Source organism: Acomys minous (genome assembly GCF_964271855.1).
Source record: "Acomys minous genome assembly, chromosome: 18".
In the NCBI taxonomy this organism is placed as follows: domain Eukaryota; kingdom Metazoa; phylum Chordata; class Mammalia; order Rodentia; family Muridae; genus Acomys; species Acomys minous.
This window is the reverse complement of record NC_140501.1, coordinates 64,451,595-64,471,213: the sequence shown is the minus strand read 5'-3', so window position 1 is coordinate 64,471,213 and position 19,619 is coordinate 64,451,595. Positions and strand designations below refer to the sequence as shown.

The window sequence follows — 19,619 nt, the reverse complement described above, 5'->3', positions numbered from 1 at the left end:
CTTAAGAAGCCTTTAGATGTCTCAATAAAGTCCGAGGGAGGGTCAGGGGAGATCTATTGATCTTCGTCTCCCTGCTCTGTTTGGGTCTCAGGCATGTTCATGTTTTGCGGTACCAAGCTGACACCCACCAGAGCCAGGTTGTACTCTACCAACTCAGCAAGCCAGCTGAAAACGAGCTCGAGTCCAAAGTTTACCCCCCCCTCAGAAAAAAAGTCTCAAACGGGGATCTCATGTCCCTATCTCCTATGCTAATTGCTGCGGCCAAGGTGTGGGCCACACGAATTGGCCCTAAGAGAAGCAAGGTCAGACCCACACGACCGGATGGTTCTCCAAAGAAAAGTCACAGCAGCTACCAGAAAGAGGATCCACCATGGATGTGTTGAGAGTGAAGTGCTCCAGCAGTTGGATCGTAATACCCAGTACTCTCAAGTTGAAACGACAAGTTGAGAAATTACTCCAGGATTGTGTGATAGCGGCAAGATGAGGGCAGATAGGTTCCTTGGAATTGGGCAGGGGTGAGGTAGGGTATGGGGGAGTAGACGAGCAAGGAAATGTCCCTGAACCTGTTAAGACCCTACCAACTTCATGGTGCTAGAGGAAACTCCTTTGATAAGAAGGTGACCAAGAACAACAATTGTTTGGTTTTGTTTTTATTTGAGGACTAAGGAGAATTTAGCATCCGGACCCTATCGGGACCCTAGGAAAGAAAAGCCTAAGGCTAGGACCTGTCTGGAAAGGCAAAGCCAATCCCCGAGGTTTTAGACATGTTGTTATCCTGGGCTCCCCGCCCCTGGTCTCACCCCTCATTCTTAGCTTGTTTGATGTTCGACGTCTCTTGGTTCCTTTCTCTAAGGAGCAACAGCCTTCAGAGTTACATCAGTAGCCCTGCAGCGTGGCGGGTCGTGGGGCGGAGCCTCGGAGTAGGCGGGGCTCAAGGTGAACTCAAGCCTCCAATGGCTTGAGGGCATGATGACTGTGGGGCTGAGGCTTCACAGAGGTGGGGGCCCCGGAACCCTGGCAAGTGAGCCGACCTACTGATGGACGAGAGCACCAGCTAAGTTCCGCCCCGGCGCCTGCCCGCCTCCTTTTTAAGCGCCTCCCGCCCAACCTCAGCTCCCTCTAGCTTTGCCACGCTTCTTCCTTCCCCGCCTTCCTTGTCACCCCGACAGCATTGGTTCCTGTGACCCTCCCGCAGCGCCAGTCCAGGTGCCATGGCTGCTATGTACCTCCCCGGCCTGCGGTGAGTGACCCATAGCCCGGGACCCACACCTCGCTCCACCATCGGGGCTGCCTCCGCTTCTTTCCCATGCGGGGAAGAAACTGACAGGGCGGCTGTTTATCAGTCTGGCTCTCAGGATGGTGCATCCCCCGCCCTGTGCCCATCCACAGCCACGCGAGGTCTCCCAGCCTCTATTGCGCTCCTACCCCTCCCTGCCGGCTTCTGCGATGTTCTATCTGCCACTCTCAACCCCCTCCCCCTTCTCCCCTGTCTCTGCAAACGCTTTTCTTACCAGATGTAATTCTTTTAAACTGGGGGCTCCCGGTCCACCCCTCAGTACTGTGAGAAGGAAGCCTTAAGGCCCTGAGGCCAAAGGGCTTGAGTCCCTAGGGGCCGGGAGCTCAAAGCTCCCTAGGGAAGGCAGAAGGTAAACATTCGCTGCCTCCCTGGCGAATGGAACTTGGCAGGAAGCCCAGAGGAGCCTCGGGGACCTGGGGGCTGGGGAGGGAGGGAAGGAAGCAAGTTGAGAGAAGGGGGGACAAGCTGCCTTCTTCTTAACTTGGCTGACTTCTTCCTCTAGCAGGTTGGGGGAGGAGGGGGCAAGCTTGCTCTGGCTGGCGCCCTCCCCGCAAAGAACGGGATCTCCTCTCTGAATGCCCCCCCCCCCCCCCCCGCCGCAATGGTCTTTGACCCAGAGTCTGACCTGACTCCTTACCGCCCCCATTCAGGTTTTACTTGGTTAGTCCATGTGAGAGTGGTCTGTGGAGGCTAGGAAGAAGGTCCCTCTCGGAGGCAGCAGGAGGATGGGGGCGGGGCTGGGGGGGGGGGGAGAGCAGTGCTTCATATGAGACAACCGGAGCCAAATGGCAGGAAATAAGCTTTCTCCTAGGCATAAAAAGGCACAAGGAGCCCTACTTTGCTGTGCCCCCTACCCACTAGGGCCACACTAATCGTGCTACATTTTTGGGTTTTTGTTTGTTTGTTTGTTTGTTGTCTTCTAAAAAAAACACCCCACCCAAGCCCAAACTCCCACACGCAAGGGCTCCATTTTCTCCCTTCCCAGGCAGGTAGCCTGTGAGCTGAGCTTGTTGCCCTCTGGTGTTGCCCTCTGGTGTTCTGACCTACCTCCAGCCCCTAAGGGAATGCATAGGCTGGAGCCATCACGTTCTACCACCGTGTGGTTCTGGCAGGGGGAGGCCTTGCCTAGAGAAGGGTAGCTACCTCTCCTGGCCTTTGCTCTCCTGGTTCCAGAGCAGTCGCAGCAGCCCCATGATCTTCAGGAGCATACTGGGGCAAACAATACAGAGGCCTTTCTGAGAATCTAAGCGTGGACCCGTAGGACAATGCCAGTGACATTATTCCTCTTGACCAGCCTTTCCCTTAGTAAAAAAGAAACAAACAAGCAAGCAAACAAACAAACAAAACCCTAAACAGTTAACTAGTCCCGATGCTTGTTGACCCAAGTAAACAGATGCACTCCCTGAAACCCCAACATCCGTTGTCTTGGTGCAAGAATGCCAATCTAAGAGCCTGACCCCGGAAGAGGGCTCAACCACCTCACGCTCTGTCTGCCCTTTGAGACATTTACACCAAGAGGAAAAGATAAGACTAGCTGCCATTTGAACATAGAAACTGTGACTGAAAAGAACATGGATGCCGTTGTGTTTTGTTTTGTTTTTTAATAGCTTATGAAGCTCACATCTGGGCAGCTTCTTGACTCTTGGGCCGGAGTCTTTGACCACTTCCCTCCTAAAGGCCACAAACGCAGGCAGGCTAAGCGCATTCCACAGAGCAGCCACAGCCTGGCTCTGTGTTGCCTGCGAGCAGATAGACGTGCTTTCAGTCCCACCCGAGGCCTGTCGCCCACAATAGCCACCGGATTGTTGCCTCTGTTTTAACTGTTACAGGCTCAGCTGGCGCGGGCTGAGGCCCTGGTGCTGGTCACCGCGCCGTAGCATCCAAACCCTACGTGTGCTCAGTGGAGATATGGGCCGTTTGCCGGCCGGAGTTCGAGACTTTGTGGAACGCAGTGCCTATCTGTGCCAGCCGGAGGCCATCCACATCTGTGATGGGACTGAGGCTGAGAACACTGCCATACTGGCCCTGCTAGAAGAGCAGGGTCTTATCCGGAAGCTCCCCAAGTATAAGAATTGGTAAGCCTTGAGACTAGCAACCCCCCCAAGATGAAGGCTACCACTTAGACTGAGGTCTCTTGGGGTTAGCCAAGACAAGCTATTTCTAGACCATACCAGAGGGATGAGCCAGAGTGGAGGCTTATGGGGAAATGGACCAGGAAGTGAATGTGCTCACGTTAAATGAAAAAGTCATACAAATTTACAAATTGGAGCTCTTGCTTTGGTGGTGGTGCTCCCTCCTACCTGATGAAGCATTTACCAGGGGTAGAGGCTCCAAGGCTGGGCCTTGGGGAAACTACTTCCTGAGACAAAACCTAAAGGGACTAAAATGCAATTGGATAAGAAAAATAAGGCAAGCCGACCTGGAGTCAAAGTTGGACTTAAAAAGTGAGTCTAGGCAGCTGGGCGTGGTGGTGCACGCCTTTAATCCCAACACTCGGGAGGCACAGGCAGGCTTTGAGTTCGAGGCCAGCCTAGTCTACAAAGTGAGTCTAGGACAGCCAAGGCCTCACAGAGAAACTCTGTCTCAAAAAACAAAAAACAAAAAAAAAAAAAAAAGTCTGGGGCTGGAGAGATGGCTCAGAGGTTAAGAGCACTCACTTACTGTTCTTCCAAAGGTCCTGAGTTCAATTCCCAGCAACCACATGGTGGCTCACAACCATCTATAATGAGATCTGGTGCCCTCTTCTGCATACATGCAGGCAGAATACTGTATAAATAATAAATAAAACTTAAAGAAAGTGAGTCTGGCCAGGCGTAGTGATGCACGCCTTTAATCCTAGTACTCAGGAGGCAGAGGCGGGTGGATCTCTTGTGAGTTTGAGGACAGCCTGATCTACATAGTAAGATCCAGGACAGCTAGAGCTACATGGTGAGACCCTGTCTTAGAAAAAGCCTGCAGGTAATGAAATCTACTAGCCATTATTCCCTGGCAATCCTCTCCCCAGCTGGCTGGCCCGCACAGACCCCAGGGACGTGGCACGGGTAGAAAGCAAGACGGTGATTGTAACTCCCTCACAGCGAGACACAGTGCCCCTCCTGGCTGGTGGGGCCCGTGGGCAGCTGGGCAACTGGATGTCCCCAGAAGAGTTCCAGAGAGCTGTGGACGAGAGATTCCCAGGATGCATGCAGGGTAACAAGTCTGGGGCACAGAGGCAGGGGCACTGAAGATGTGCCTGGGTTTGGAAGCCTTCATCCGAGTGACACCTTCCTCCACAGGCCGCACCATGTATGTGCTTCCATTCAGCATGGGTCCCGTGGGCTCGCCACTGGCCCGCATCGGAGTGCAGCTCACTGACTCGGCTTATGTGGTTGCAAGCATGCGTATCATGACCCGCCTGGGGACGCCCGTACTTCAGGCCCTGGGAGATGGAGACTTCATCAAATGTCTGCATTCAGTGGGTCAGCCCCTGACAGGGCATGGTGAGTACCACCCCATCTAGAGTAGGAAGGACACTGAGACCTTCTTCCACTCAGAGGGAGCCCCAAATCTTACCCATCCACAGAGAAATTGTGGATATGAAGGATTTACTTCCCCGAGGCCCAGGGAAGCATTCTGGACTGCAGTAACGTCGTTTGGAGAACAGTTTACACAAGATTCGGAAGTCAGTTGCCATGTCTGATGGAGGCACAAAAGCTGACGGGTAGCTGGGCGTGGTGGCGCACACCTTTAATCCCAGCACTCGGGAGGCAGAGGCAGGCAGATCTCTGTGAGTTCGAGGCCAGCCTGGTCTACAAAGGGAGTCCAGGACAGCCAAGTCTACACAGAGAGACCCTGTCTCAAATCAAAACAAAGCTGATGGGTGCTGAAGCAGGGGCTTAGCTACCCCTGGACACTGCCAAGTGTCTCTTGAGTCAATCCTTGATCCCTCCAGTCTGTGTCACCCTGGTTTCTGATGCCACTGCCAGCAGCACTATGACCCCATTGTCTCCAGGGGATCCTGTGGGCCAGTGGCCATGCAATCCGGAAAAAACCTTGATTGGCCACGTGCCAGACCAGCGGGAGATCGTCTCCTTCGGCAGCGGCTATGGTGGTAACTCCTTGCTGGGCAAGAAGTGCTTTGCCCTGCGCATCGCCTCTCGCCTGGCCAGGGAGGAGGGCTGGCTGGCAGAGCACATGCTGGTGAGGGCCTGGTGAGGAACCGAGCAGCTGTGGAGGAGGGGGTGGTTGGGGAAGCCTTGGCAATCTGCCTCAGCCTTGCCTCCTTCCTGCCTGGTGCCAGGATGGTGAAGCTGAAAGCCTGAGGTTTTAGCCCCAGGCTGTTCAAAGGACTACCCTAGCCCTTGTGGCCCGGCAGGACACCTGCTTAATGAGTAAACATTAGTGTCCGGTTCCTGCTTCCTACCCCATTACTTGCTAGTTGTCCTTATCCATGCAGCCATGTCATCACTTTTGGTGACTTTGGTTTTTTTTTTCCCCTTTATCTCCAACACAGATTTTGGGCATCACTAACCCTGCAGGGAAAAAGCGCTATGTGGCAGCGGCTTTCCCCAGTGCCTGTGGGAAGACCAATCTGGCCATGATGCGGCCTGCATTGCCAGGCTGGAAAGTAGAGTGTGTGGGGGATGACATTGCCTGGATGAGGTTTGACAGTGAAGGTGAGGGGCCCTTTTCCTCAACGCCAACATGGTGCCATACCTCGGTTAGCCCAGCAACTCCAGATCCCTGTCAGATCCGGGAACGGGATAAAGAAGGGCCTCCTTCAGCCTCACACCTCAGCTTTCCCTAATTGGCCATTTGCTTTTGGCAGGTCAACTCCGGGCCATCAACCCTGAGAATGGCTTCTTTGGGGTGGCCCCCGGCACCTCTGCTACCACCAATCCCAACGCCATGGCCACAATCCAGAGTAACACTCTTTTCACCAATGTGGCCGAGACCAGTGATGGTGGTGTATATTGGGAAGGCATTGACCAGCCTCTTCCTCCTGGTGTCACCATAACCTCCTGGCTGGGAAAACCCTGGAAACCTGGTATGTGGGTGAGGAAATTGTAACAAAGACCCTAGGGCTCAGCACTATTTTTTTTTCCTAAAGATGGATGTGTGTTTTACCTACAAGTGTGTCTCTACACCACATGCATGCAGTGAACAGAGCATTGGATCCCCTGGACCTAGAATTACAGACAGGTGTGAGCCATTATGTAGAGCTTGGGAATCGAACCTATGTCCTCTGCAAAAGCAGACAGTCTCCAGCTACAGCAATTTTTTTTTCAGCTACAGCAACTTTTGTTTGTGTGTATGGCTTTTCTTTCTTTCTTTCTTTCCTTCTTTCTTTTTTTTTTAAAGGATTTATCTATTATGTTTACAGTTTTCTGCCTACGTGTATGCTTGCAGGCCAGAAGAGGGCACCAGATCTCATTACAGATGGCTGTGAGCCACCATGTGGTTGCTGGGAATTGAACTCAGGACCTTTGGAAGAGCAGGCAGTACTCTTAACCTCTGAGCCATCTCTCCAGCCCCAGCTACAGCAATTTTAATGATAGAAAACCCTCTACAGCCCTAGCTTTTTATAGTTTCCAACACCAGGCAAGATCTTAGTTCCTATCCCTAATCCATTAATCATTGTTTGGAGATCTGAGTAATTACTTAACCTCCCTTTAAGTTTTCCAGTTTTTCCAACCAACTGAATGGAGTTCATCACAGTATCCGTCTGTTGGGATGAGGAGAGGATTAAATGACACATAAAGGAGTCTGGCATACTGTCAGATACATAGCATGTGTCAATAGTAAATATAAGGTAGATGGGTTGTTGCGGGGAAAATATTTGGAACTGGGCTAGAATATTTGACCTGTTAGGAAAGAAGGAAGCCCGTCTCCTCCTCTGCCTAAGACTCCTTTGCCACTTGGCTGCTTCATTCCTATAGCATAGCAGTGTCTGAAGTTGCCCTGCCCTTCCCCCCATCCCATTCCACCCCCTACGCTGTGATGCTGCTGGGACTCAGGCTGGCACTTTCCACTGACTTGGAGGCTGACTTCCTGGCCCTATCATTACCAGGGTGCTTTAAAGACCCGTCCCACCCTCAGCCTTGCATTCTCAACAGTCAGCTTTCTGTTGCCTTCTGCAGTTACAGAAGAGCAGAAGACAGGCTTGTGGTCACTGGAAGCTAAATTTGAGTTTTCCAGACTGGCCTAGCCGCCAACCTCCTTGTTTGCTCAGCCTTTATTTTCTCTAACGCCGTCATTAAGTCCCCCTCAGTCTCCCCACCCAATTGAGAAATCAAACAACAAAACAAAAAAACAGATAACGATAACCTTCCCTCCAAGCTGGTTACCCAGCCCTTTCATCAACTCTGAATTTCCTAATATAACTAGAGTCACATGATTATTTTAGTTCCCAGAGCCATAGACCCCCTGCACAAGGGTCCTAGGCTGGGAATCAGCAGGGATAGCCGTGTTGGCCTAAGGCTCCCACCTGCTATAATCTGGTCATCGTCTTCCACTGGACACTGTGCCTGTACAGAGTGCCGCTGGTGGGGCTCACGCATGCGCAGACCTGAAGGTGCCGATCGCTGGGCTCCCTGGCTTTCTTGACTGAGTTCATGGCTTAGCCTACAAGTCTGTCAGGGTCTGAGCAGGCCCAGAGAAATGACGAAAGTTCCATTAGCTTTAAAGCCAATCACTGTGCTGGAAGATGACCCAGCACATTAGGGCGCTTACCCTAAGATGACCTGAGGTAGATTCCCCAGGACCTTCCTCATGGAGGAAGAAAACTGAACAAGTTGTCCTCTGATTTCCACATGCATACTGTGACAACCCCTAACCCCCAACACAGTAAACAAATAAATAAATGTATGATGAGAGCTATTCCTGTTTGCATTGTGATGGCTCAGAAGACTGTCTTCCCTGGTTTGTTAATGGAAAGCCCATTGCTTGAAATATTGACCCGACATTCCTGGTTTTTGCTTTAGATACTAGAAAATTAGATTTGGGGGAATAACCCTGCAAATAAAGTTTCTGGGGAGAAAGTTATTATAACTGCATGCCCATATCTAACTCTGTTAACTTCAGCCTCGGTCCAAGTGCCCTGTCAAACCTCAGCTCCTCTCCCGCTGTTCTGTAGCTGCACTGTTATGACAGACAGCCCCATCTTTGTGGGAAGATGTTCTGAATGCCTTCTCCCTTCTTCCTTACCACACAAGGTCACATGTAGCTGATGAAACCAAAGCAGCCCATACAAAGCGCCTGGGGAGGGTGCTTGGTGGCAGAGGACTTGCCTAGCACATGTAAGACCCTGGGGGCCAAGCCCCAATATCGTGAAGAGAAAAGCTAAAAGCCAGCTGAGAGATGGCTCAGTGGTTAAGAGCATTGGCTGCTCTTCCAGAGGTCCTGAGTTTAATTCCCAGCAACCACATGGTGGCTCACAACCATCTGTAATGTGATCTGATGCTCTCTTCTGGTATGCACTATATGTGCACACAGAACAGACTCATACAAAAAAAAAAGAAAGAAAGAAAAACTAAAAGAAAAAAATGTGTCGTTACGTACTTGTGTGTCTGTGTTGAGAGTGGACATGATCCTGGAAGTAATGGCATTTTGCATTTCCTCTGCCAGGTGACAAGGAACCCTGTGCACATCCAAACTCTCGCTTTTGTGTCCCGGCGCGCCAGTGCCCCATCATGGACCCAGCATGGGAAGCAGCAGAGGGTGTCCCTGTTGACGCCATAATCTTTGGAGGCCGCAGACCCAAAGGTGAACAGACAGCCTGTGGCCTCTGTGCCTCTGTAGTAAAGGCCCAGCTCTGCCATCGAGCTCCCATCGTACTTAAAACTCACAGGGGCCGGGCATGGTGGCCCCGTGTCTGGAATCCCAGCACTCAGGAAGCAGAGGCAAGCAAATATTTGTGAGTTTGAGGCCGGCCTGGTCTACAAAGAAAGTTCCAGGACAGCCAGAGCTACTCAGAGAAACCATTGTCTTGAGGGGGGTAAAAAAACTCACAAGACCCCGCACTCTGGACCTCCGGCTGCGCTCTAGCCCCTTCTCCCATGGTGAATGCGGATTTTGCGAGGGGCATGGGGTCAGAAAGTTAAAGACACGTGTTGCCTATAAACCTGTTCACTGTGTTCTAGGGGTCCCCCTGGTGTACGAGGCCTTCAGCTGGCGTCATGGCGTGTTTGTAGGTAGCTCCATGCGCTCTGAGTCCACTGCGGCTGCTGAACACAAAGGTGAGTTTAGACACCGCCCCCCCCCCCGCCCGCCCCTTGTTCCCGGTCCCCGCTCCCACACGGGTCCCACCCCATCGCCATTTCTCCCATCCCTTCGTTTCACTTTCCCTGAAGATATTTCAGAATTGTGAACTTTTACCCAACCTCCACAAGCAGCACGCCCTTCCCTTCCCGAGAAAGGAAGCCGATTCCTCACCTGCCCTCTGTCATGTCCTCCTAGGAAAGGTCATTATGCACGACCCCTTCGCCATGCGGCCTTTTTTTGGCTATAACTTTGGACACTACTTGGAACACTGGCTGAGCATGGCGGAACGCGGCGGAGCCCGCTTACCTCGCATCTTCCACGTCAACTGGTTCCGGCGAGATGAAGCAGGCCGCTTCCTGTGGCCAGGCTTTGGGGAGAATGCGCGTGTGCTAGACTGGATCTGCCGACGCTTGGAAGGAGAAGACAGTGCCCAGGAGACCCCCATTGGGCTAGTACCAAAGGAAGGAGCGCTGGATCTCAGTGGCCTGAGAGCAGTAGACACCACTCAGCTGTTCTCTGTCCCCAAGGACTTCTGGGAACAGGAGGTTCGTGATATCCGGAGATACCTGACCGAGCAAGTCAACCAGGATCTGCCCACAGAGGTGTTGGCCGAGCTTGAGGCCCTGGAAGGGCGCGTGCGAAGAATGTGATTTCAGGCTCTAGGCTAGCAAGACCGCAGCACCCCATCTGGGTAGAGCACCCCCAGGCTCATAGAAAACGTGAACAGTTTGACATTAAAACGCGTGAGTGTTGGGAGGCCAGGCCACAGACCTCGTCCCATGCTGTCTCCTCCCATTTTTTTATACGTGTTGTTTTCACTTCCTGTTTGTCTTTGTAGGCTTCCGTTTAACACTGGTCTGGCTCACATAGTAGGAACTTCTAGAAGAAAGCATTATTCTTTACAAATGTAGCCTAATATGGTGATGCACACCTTTCATCCAGAGGCAGCCCAACCTTTGAGGGTTTGAGACTAGCCTCCCTGCCAGGCCCTACTGGCCTGCCACAGTAAGACCCAATCTGAAAAAAGAAAAAAAGAAAAAAAAAAAAAAGAGGCCCCAGCAGTCTGCTCGGTGTTAGGGTTAGGAATCTTGTCCCACACAGACACACAGAAGCTCCCTTCTCTAGTGCTCAATCTTGTGCTGGTTTCCTCCCAGCTGACTGGAACCAGGAGCCACACCTTTCTTTACCTGAGACACGCTCTCGTGTAGCTCAGGCTGCCTTCAAACTCACTGCCCAGCTAAAGACAACCCTGAACTCCTGATTCTCCTGTCTCTTCTTTCTGACAACTGGGCCACCGAGGCCAGCCGGACAACTAACATTTCTAGCGACCTCTCTTAGGTGGTCTAAGGCACTGCTCTAGGCATCTTGTGGAAGTACCATTTTACAGCTCAAAAAAGTGGATTGGATTCGATTGGATTGGATTGAACATAATAGCATGTCTCAAAATCCAAGCACTTGGAAGGAGCCTATCATCAGGGCGAGAGAACTGTATACACACTAACCCTGTCTACAAAGAAACACACAAACCAAAGAATCATCCAGTGAATGGCCCTTTGTGCATGTGGGCAGCAAGGAGTTATTATTTAGTTTTATTTTTTTGAAGCTCACAGGGGAACATGTTAGAAAAGGTCTGGGGAAAATAGGAGAGGGAAAGTGGACTTGACCAAAAGACATTGTATACATAAGAAATTCCCTGCCAGGCATGGTGGCACACACCTTTAATCCCAGCACTCAGGAGGCTGAGGCAGGTGGATCTCTATTAGTTCAAGGCCAGCCTGGTCTACAAAGTGAGTCTAGGACAGCCAGGGCTACACAGAGAAACCTTGTCTTGAAAAAGAAAAAAAGAAAAAAAAAGAAAAAAGAAATTCTCCATAATAAAAATATGAAGGTTTTTTTTTAGGCAGTTGAAAAGCACCTGAGTTCAGCAGCCACATTAGGCTGCTCACAGCCACCCGTAACCCCAGCTCCAGGAGACCTGACACCTCTGACATCACAGGCACCCGCACACACTCACATGCCCATACTCACACACACATACCCATCCTTAAAGTGAATATTTAAGAAAGAAAGTGTGCCGGGCGTGGTGGCGCACGCCTTTAATCCCAGCACTCGGGAGGCAGAGGCGGGCGGATCGCTGTGAGTTCGAGGCCAGCCTGGTCTACAAAGTGAGTCCAGGACAGCCAAGGTTATACAGAGAGACTCTGTCTCGAAAAACCAAAAAAAAAAGAAAAAGAAAAAGAAAGAAAGTGGGCTGGCGGTGTAACCCAGTGACAGGTTCCATGCCAATTCTGCAGAAAGCAGGTAGAGACACCTCTATGTAAATCTGGGGAAACTTCTCCAACTACACAACCTCACCACGTCTGGAACCATTTGTTTTTTAAGAAATCCTGGATGAGCTGAGCACGGCGGAACACACCTTCAGTCTCAGGACTCAAGAGTTCCGGGACAGCCAGGGCTACAGAGAGACACCCGGTGTCTAAGAAAGAGAAAAGGATTCCACATTATGCTAGTGCTACTGCTAGTCTCTGGAATAGAGTTGAGTAGTAAGACTTCAGCTTGAATTCTGAAATCAATTGTTGGTTTTTTGATGTGTCCCCACCCCAGACAGGGTTTCTCTGTGTAGCCTTGACTGTCCTGGACTCTCTTTGTAGAGCAGACTGGCCTTGAACTCATAGCAATCCACCTGCCTCTGCCTCTGCCTCTCCAGTGCTGGAATTAAAGGGATGCGCTACCACCCCCGGCTTGAAATCAAATTTTGAGAGGCAAAAAAAAGCAAAATAAGGAACTAAAGAAGTAACTCAGTGGTTGCCTCCTGCTCTTTCAAGAGCACCGGAGTTCAGGCCCTAACACCCACATCCGTGGCTTACAACCACCTGTAACTCTGGCTCCAAGCCCTCTGGTCTTGAGGGTGGCAGCACGTGTGTGGAGCACACTCACAGGCACATAATTTTTAGATTTATGTATATCAGTGTATTTGCCTGAAGGCATGTGCATCACATGCACATCTAGTGCTCTGAGGGTCAGAATAGGCAATGGATGCCCTGGGCCTGAAGTGAGGAAGCTTGTGAGGCATCACGTGGATGCTGGGAATTGAACCTCAGTTCTTTGCTAGAGCATCAAGTGCTCCAAACCACCGAGCCATCTCTGTAGATCATAAATAAGATGGAGAGAGAGTGGGGGCGCACAATGAGCCCACATGAACTGGAGCATTTGCTAAGGATAACCTCCCTGTTTAGGAATAATATGAATTGTATGAGCTTAGAAAAAGAGGAAAACCTTAGGGCTAGAGAGATGGCTTAGAGGTTAACAGCACTGGTTGCTCTTCCAAAGGTCCTACGTTCAATTCCCAGCAACCACATGGCAGCTCACGAGCATCTATAATGAGCGCTGGTGCCCTCTTCTGGCCTGCAGGCAGAACACAGTATATATAATAAAAGAAAACCTTTTAGCCTGGCATGGTGGCACACACCTCTAATCCCAGCACTTGAGCGGCAGAGGCAGGTGGATCACTGTGAGTTCGAAGCCAGCCTGTTCTACAAAGTGAGCCCAGGACAGCCAAGTCTACACAGAGAAACCTTGTCTCAAACCCCCCCCAAAAAAAGAGGAAAACCTTCAAATAAAATGGAATTCCTAGAAAACCCCTTAGAAGCAGCAACTAGATGAGGAAATGCTGAGTGTTCACCAAGAAAACAAGTCAGGTAAGAAAAGTTTACTAAAGATAAGAAAGGACCACAAGGCAGCAACTGAACACACTACACAAAAATACAGCTGGTAGACGACATGGGAAAGGTTGATCAGGTCCTAAGGTCAAGTGTAGCTAAAGATAATATCTCAAAGAGATGGAGGCAGAGTTGGAAGCCAGCCTGGTCACAGAGCTTCCAGGACAGTCAGGACTGAGACCCTGTCTCAGAAATAATTTTTAAAAAAGAAAAGAAAGAGAAGAATTTTAAATGTTAGCACAAATAAATGACAGTTGAGGGGAAGTTCTTCCTAATTTGAACATTACACAGTACATACTAAACATCATATGATATCTCATAAGTATGCACAATCTTCCCTCAGAAGAAATGGTATAATTTCTAAACAGTCAAATAAATTCTCATCTCCATAGATAGCCAGAGGGAACTGAAAGTGCCTTCTGGACACAGTAGCTCAATCCCTTCCTCAGTAACATGGGAATGTGCCTCTACCCCACAGTGCTGTTGGGATAGCTGATGCAGCAGAGTAAAGCACTCCAACCAGCAGCAGAAAACCCTCAGGACAGTTAGCTACTAGCTGGGCTCAGTAGTGCACCCCTTTAGTCCCAGCACGTGGGGGTGGGGGTAAGGTAGACAGGTGGATCTCTGTGAGTTCAAGGCCAGCCTGGGCTACAAAGTGAGTCCAGGACATTCAGGGTTGTTAACACAGAGAACTTTGTCAAAAAACCAACCAACCAGCCAGGCATAGTAGCACATACCTTTAATCCCAGCACTTGGGAGGCAGAGGCAGGCGGATCTCTGTGAGTTTGAGGCCAGCCTAATCTACAAAGCATGTCCAGGACAGCCAAAGCTACACAGAGAAACCCTGCCTCAACAACCCAAAACAAACAAAGAAACAAACAAAAATCTGTACTGTGTAGCTAATTTCTGCAGTTAAACAGGAAAGGAACAGTGAAAAAATATTAGGAAAAGAAATAGATTTGGAAATGGGACTCCAGGTACCTTTTACACAGGGCCAAGGTCTTAGCCTTAAACATGACTCTTGTCAATAGAATTAGACCACATGTCAGATAAATGGAACATGATTCAGATGTTTTCAGTTTGAGCTTGCTTGCTTGCCTTGGGTTTTACTGTTTTGTCTGGAGTTTGTATGTTTGCTTAAGACAAGTTTCCTATGGTCCAGACTGGTGTCAAAACTTGTTACAGAAGCTTGCAGTGAATTCCTGACCCTCCTGCCCTCCTAAATGCTGGGATTATAGGTGTGCTACCATGCCCACTTGGTTTAGTGATTTGGTTCCCTCCCTCCTTCCCTTCCTTTCTTCTTTTCAGTTCCCCTCTTCTCTCTCTCTCTCTCTCTCTCTCTCTCTCTCTCTCTCTCTCTCTCTCTCCTTTCTCCCTGTGTCTGCTCTGTCTGTCTGTCTGTCTGTCTGTCTGTCTGTCTCTCTCTCTCTGGTTTTTCAGCTTAGGGTTTCTCTGTATAGCCTTGGTTGTCTTGGACTCGCTTTTATATACCAGGCTGGCCTCTTACTCTCAGCAATCCTCCTGCCTCTGTTTCCCAAGTGCTGGGATTACAGGCATGCACCACTGCGCCCGGCTTCAGTTCTCTTTTATTTGCAGTACTGAGCATTAAATCTAGGGCCTCAGAAAAGCTAGCAAGTGATCTACCACTGACATGTGGTCCCAGGTTTGATTTTGTAAGGTAGGTCTCACTATGAGGCCCTCTTGCCTTGACTGCTACATCATACAGAAAACACATGAAATTTAATAAACTATTATAATCACTCCTGAAGACATACCCAGAGAAAATAGAACTTTGGAAGATACCAAAATGCCCCGTCATAGCCCTTCCCTCTTGTCACAGATAGTATTATGATGGACAGCAGCCAGTTCTTCGCACATTTGTAGTTTTCTCAGGCAAATGTTGACACTTCTTTGGTAATGACTTAGCTTCCATCTCTGTAAACTATAAAATGTGTGGTTTGAACCAAGGGCCTTGTGTGTGTGTTCTAGGCAAGTGTTCTACACACAGCAACATTTCCCGCCATTGTTTTGTTTCTCAAGACGGGGTCACCCTCCACAGCTTAGGCCACCCTTGTCTTTGCTGTGTGTCTGATCTCAGCTCACTATCTTCCCGGCTCCACTTCCAGGTGCTGAACTATGGACGTGCCCAGCTTTGTATGTGTTTCATATGTATTTCATATGTATGTCGATTCACAGATGTCTCCTCTATTCCTTCTTCTTTTGCAAGTTAGCCATTTGGAAGATTCTAGACGAGTGTGTTCAATGCCTGGATGAGTTAATACACTAGGAACGGCAGAGCGGACACACACGGGCTGTTGTAAAAGCTGGAACACACTTTATAAACACTTCCCTTTATCTCCCCTTCCTTGTGGCATGCTTTATGTACCAACAGCACAATGGTAAAAGGAACTTTTACTCTCCTGTTTCAATTGCTGGCTCAGAGGCTTACTGCCTCTGTCTGCTAGCCTAGGCCCAGGCCTAGAAGCTTCTAGCCTCTATCAATCTAACCTGGGCCTAGAATGTTCTCAGCCTCTGAGACTTACTGCTTAATAAGCTCACCCTTCCTTGTTCTTTCTGAGCTCTGGGCTGGCTGGTTCAACTCAGCTGTTCTGGCTCAAACTCCTCTCCCAGCTGACTTATTCAATCTGGCTTCTCTCTCAGCCTAGAATTGCTCTGCTTGGCCTCAAACTAACCCAGCAGTCTGCTCTAATCTCCTGGCTCCTCATTCCCTCACTCACTCGGTCTTCACCTGAGTTCTCTCTCTCTGCAACCTGTCTATTACTGTTCTGTTAAAACTGCCCCCCCCCCTTTCTCTCTCTCTCTCTGCATTGCCCCTTAAGTAGCTGCCCTTTGCTCTCTCCTCTCTTGAGAGTTGGGCATATTCGATTCTGTCAAATCTTTCCTTGATTCGTCACTTTTTCTGCCACTCAATTAGACATCACTTTCAAACATGGGTGCTCCCTTCTACAAATTAACCTTACCATCATTGCTTGGGATTAAAGGTGGGTACCACCATGCTTGTGTAAGGCTTTCTCAGCCTAAGCCTTTCTTTACTTGGAACTAGCTCTATACAAGGCTGTCTTTGAAATCAGACCTGTTTGCCTCTGTCTTCTGGATTAAAGGCATGTTTTTATTCCAACAAGATCACATAGACCTAGAAAAAATTCCTCTATACACAATTGTTGCTTATTTTCCCTTATTCACCATCTTTAAGATGAGTTAGTCTACCATTATCTTTGGTTTTTGCTTTCTAAAACAGGGTCTCACATATCCCAAACGAGCCTTGAGCTTTCTTTCTTATTTGTTTATTTGTTTTTTGTTTTTTTGGTTGTTTGGTTTTTTGTTGTTTTTGGTTTGGTTTTGTTGTTGTTGTGGGTAGGGTTTTTTGTTTGTTTGTTTGTTTTGTTTGTTTGTTTTTGGTGTTTTGTTTTGTCTTGTTTTTCAAGACAGGGTTTCTCTGTGTAGCCTTGGCTGTCCTGGACTCACTTTGTAGACCAGGCAGGCCTTGAACTCACAGCGACCCGCCTGCCTCTGCCTCCCAAGTGCTGCGATAAAGGCCACCACTGCCTGGCTGGCCTTGAGCTTTCTACGTAGCCATGAACGACCTTGAACTACTGGTCTTCCTGCTTCCTATCTCCAGAGACAAGCCTAAACCATCAACCCAGGATAACACAGTGCTGGCAACAGCACCCAAAGTCTTTTGCATGCTAGGCAAATGCTCTACCAACTGAGCTATATTTCTCAGCCTATTGTCTTTCAAAACTATACCTAATTAGTTATAACAACACACACAACTTCTAGATTTAAACACTTTTGTGCCCAATAAATTATATTTACATGGGGTGCGGTTGTGCATACCTGTAATCACAGCACTCAGGGAGGCAGAGGCAGGCAGATCTCTGTGAATCTGAGGCCAGCCTAGTCTACAAAGTGAGTCCAAGACAGCCAAGGCTACACAGAGAAACCCTGTCTCAGAAAAAATAAATTATATTTACTAAAGTTTAAGTCCTCCCATATTTGTGGATGGAAACTTGGTGAGTCATCTTAACAAGACCCTGATAGTTCCTGCCTGTTTCTCTGATGACATGGATTGCTGTATAAACATCTTGTATATTATCTTATGCCCCAGACCTGGAAACAGCCATCCCTCTAAGAAACTGCAGGCTTTCAGCAAGAAACAGTATTAAAAAGCTACAAGTTCCTAGACATGACGGCACACACCTGTAACCTCAGACACAGACTATAGAGAGTTTAAGACCAATCTAATAATATAACCCTGACGTGTTGGTCATGCAGATCTCAAATTCCTGGGCTCAGCTTCCTGGGTGCTGGAATCACAGGCACCAGCCACCATACCCAACTTTGTTTGTTTGTTTTTTGTTTTTTCGAGACAGGGTTTCTCTGTGTAGCCTTGGCCATCCTGGACTCACTTTGTAGACCAGGCTGGCCTCGAACTCACAGCGATCTGCCTGCCTCTGCCTCCCGAGTGCTGGGATTAAAGGCATGCACCACCATGTCCGGCTACCATACCCAACTTTGACTTGTCTCAGAAAATAGACAACAGGCTGGCAAGATGGCTCAGTGGGTGGAGCTGCCTGCTGTGAAGCCTGGTAACCTGTGTTCAATCCTTGAGACCCACATAATAGGACAGAACCAACTCTCCACATTCACACACACACACACACACACACACACACACACACGCATGTGCACACGATAAAACTTATAAAAACAGAAAAATAAAACAATCTATGCACCATGTGTTCATAGACCTGTCCTTCTTCCTAGACTTTCCAGTGCTAAAGAAAGGATAAAACACCTGTACTAATTACCTCCCTATTGATGTGACAGAACACCATGGCAACTTACAGAAGAATGTATTTGTGCTTCCAGTTCTAGAAGGCTAAGACTCATACTGGGGCCTGGAGAGAGGGCTCAGAAAGTAAGTGTACTTGCTGCTCTTGCAAAGGACCCAGGTTCAAATTCGCAGCACCCTCATGGTGGTTTGCAATCATCCATAACTCCATTTTTCTATTTTTTTTATCTGACTCAGTAGACATGAAGCATGTATGTGGTTATATACATATAGACAGGCAAATATCCACACATAAACTCCAATGTAGAATAACTGGCGGTGCATGCCTTTAATCCCAGCACTGGGGAGGCAGAGGCAGGAGGATCCCTGAGTTCAAGGCCAGCCTGGACTACAGAGCAAATTCCAGGACAGCCAGAGCTACATAGTGAGACCCTGCCTTGAATAAACAAAATAAATAAAATAAGTTGGGCATGGTGGCGCACCCCTTTAAACCCAGCACCCAGGAGGCAGAGGCAGGTGGATCACTGTGAGTTCGAGGCCAGCCTGGTCTACATAGAGTCCAGGACAGCCAGGGCTACACAGAGAAAACCCTGTCTCAAAACAACAACAACAACAACAACAACAACAACAAATAATTAAAATGCCGGGGGCTGGAGAGATGGCTCAGAGCTTAAGAATGTTGTCTGCTCTTCCAAAGGTCCTGAGTTCAATTCCCAGCAACTACACGGTGGCTCACAACCGTCTACAATGATAGCTGGTGCCCTCTTCTAGCCTGCAGGCACACATGGGAGCAGAATACTGTAAAACAAACAAATAAATAAATCTCTTAAAAAATAAAGTTAGCCGGGCGTTGTGGCACACGTCTTTAATCCCAGCACTCGGGAGGCAGAGGCAGGTAGATCGCTGTGAGTTCAAGGCCAGCCTGGTCTACAAAGCCGGTCCAGGACAGCCAAGCCTACTCAGAGAGACCCTGTCTCGAAAAACTAAAAAATAAAAATAAAAATAAAAAATAAAAAATAAAAATAAAAAAGAAAGTAAAATGCCCATGGGGTCTCAGAGAAACTGAACCATGACCCAAAGGGCGTGCATGGGCAGGTAATAGGCCCCCTGCACATATGTAGCAGATGTGCACACAGCTTGGTCTACATGTGGGTCCCCCAACAACTGGAGTGGTGCCCTCTCTGACTCTGATGCCTCCCTTTAATCTCATTCTCTTAACTGGGCTACCTTGTCTGGCCTCAGTGGGAGAAGATGCACCCAGGTCTGCAATGACTTAATGTGCCATTGGTAGGCTGGTACCCATGGGGGACCTCCCCCTTCTCTGAGGACGAGGGAGGAGAAGGGGGAACTGGGAGGAGGGGGAGCTGCAATCAGAATGTATAGTGAACAAATAAATACATGTTTTTAATATGAAAAAAAAAAGGAAAAGAAAACTTGCCATCCTTTCCTCCAAAGAGCAGGCTGCCCTCTAGTGGCCAAAAACAAAACCAAACTAAACCAGGCCAACTTGGCGGAACAGGAAGTTACTAAACTGATATTTACTTAG

At 49.0% G+C, this 19,619-nt stretch overlaps 2 protein-coding genes across 2 annotated transcripts in view; one reads left to right on the top strand and one right to left on the bottom strand.

Annotated features, from left to right (window-relative positions):
- Positions 1–9,414, bottom strand: part of NRL (neural retina leucine zipper) — a 29,852-nt gene extending 20,438 nt beyond the window's left edge. Inside the window, exons 1-4 of the mRNA XM_084768309.1 lie at positions 9,400–9,414; positions 2,441–2,506; positions 1,923–2,104; positions 1,512–1,717 (exon numbers count right to left, since the gene is read on the bottom strand). The gene's annotated coding sequence lies outside the window, so the exon portion shown is untranslated. The remainder of the gene's footprint in view (positions 1–1,511; positions 1,718–1,922; positions 2,105–2,440; positions 2,507–9,399) is intronic.
- Positions 1,034–10,343, top strand: PCK2 (phosphoenolpyruvate carboxykinase 2, mitochondrial). Its single transcript, XM_084768308.1, has 10 exons — positions 1,034–1,240; positions 3,127–3,372; positions 4,302–4,486; positions 4,573–4,776; positions 5,289–5,476; positions 5,790–5,952; positions 6,105–6,323; positions 8,903–9,040; positions 9,418–9,513; positions 9,734–10,343. The coding sequence occupies exons 1-10, from the start codon at positions 1,212–1,214 to the stop codon at positions 10,186–10,188; spliced, it is 1,923 nt and encodes a 640-aa protein (XP_084624434.1). The 5' UTR covers positions 1,034–1,211; the 3' UTR covers positions 10,189–10,343.
- Positions 10,344–19,619: the final 9,276 nt, after the last annotated feature.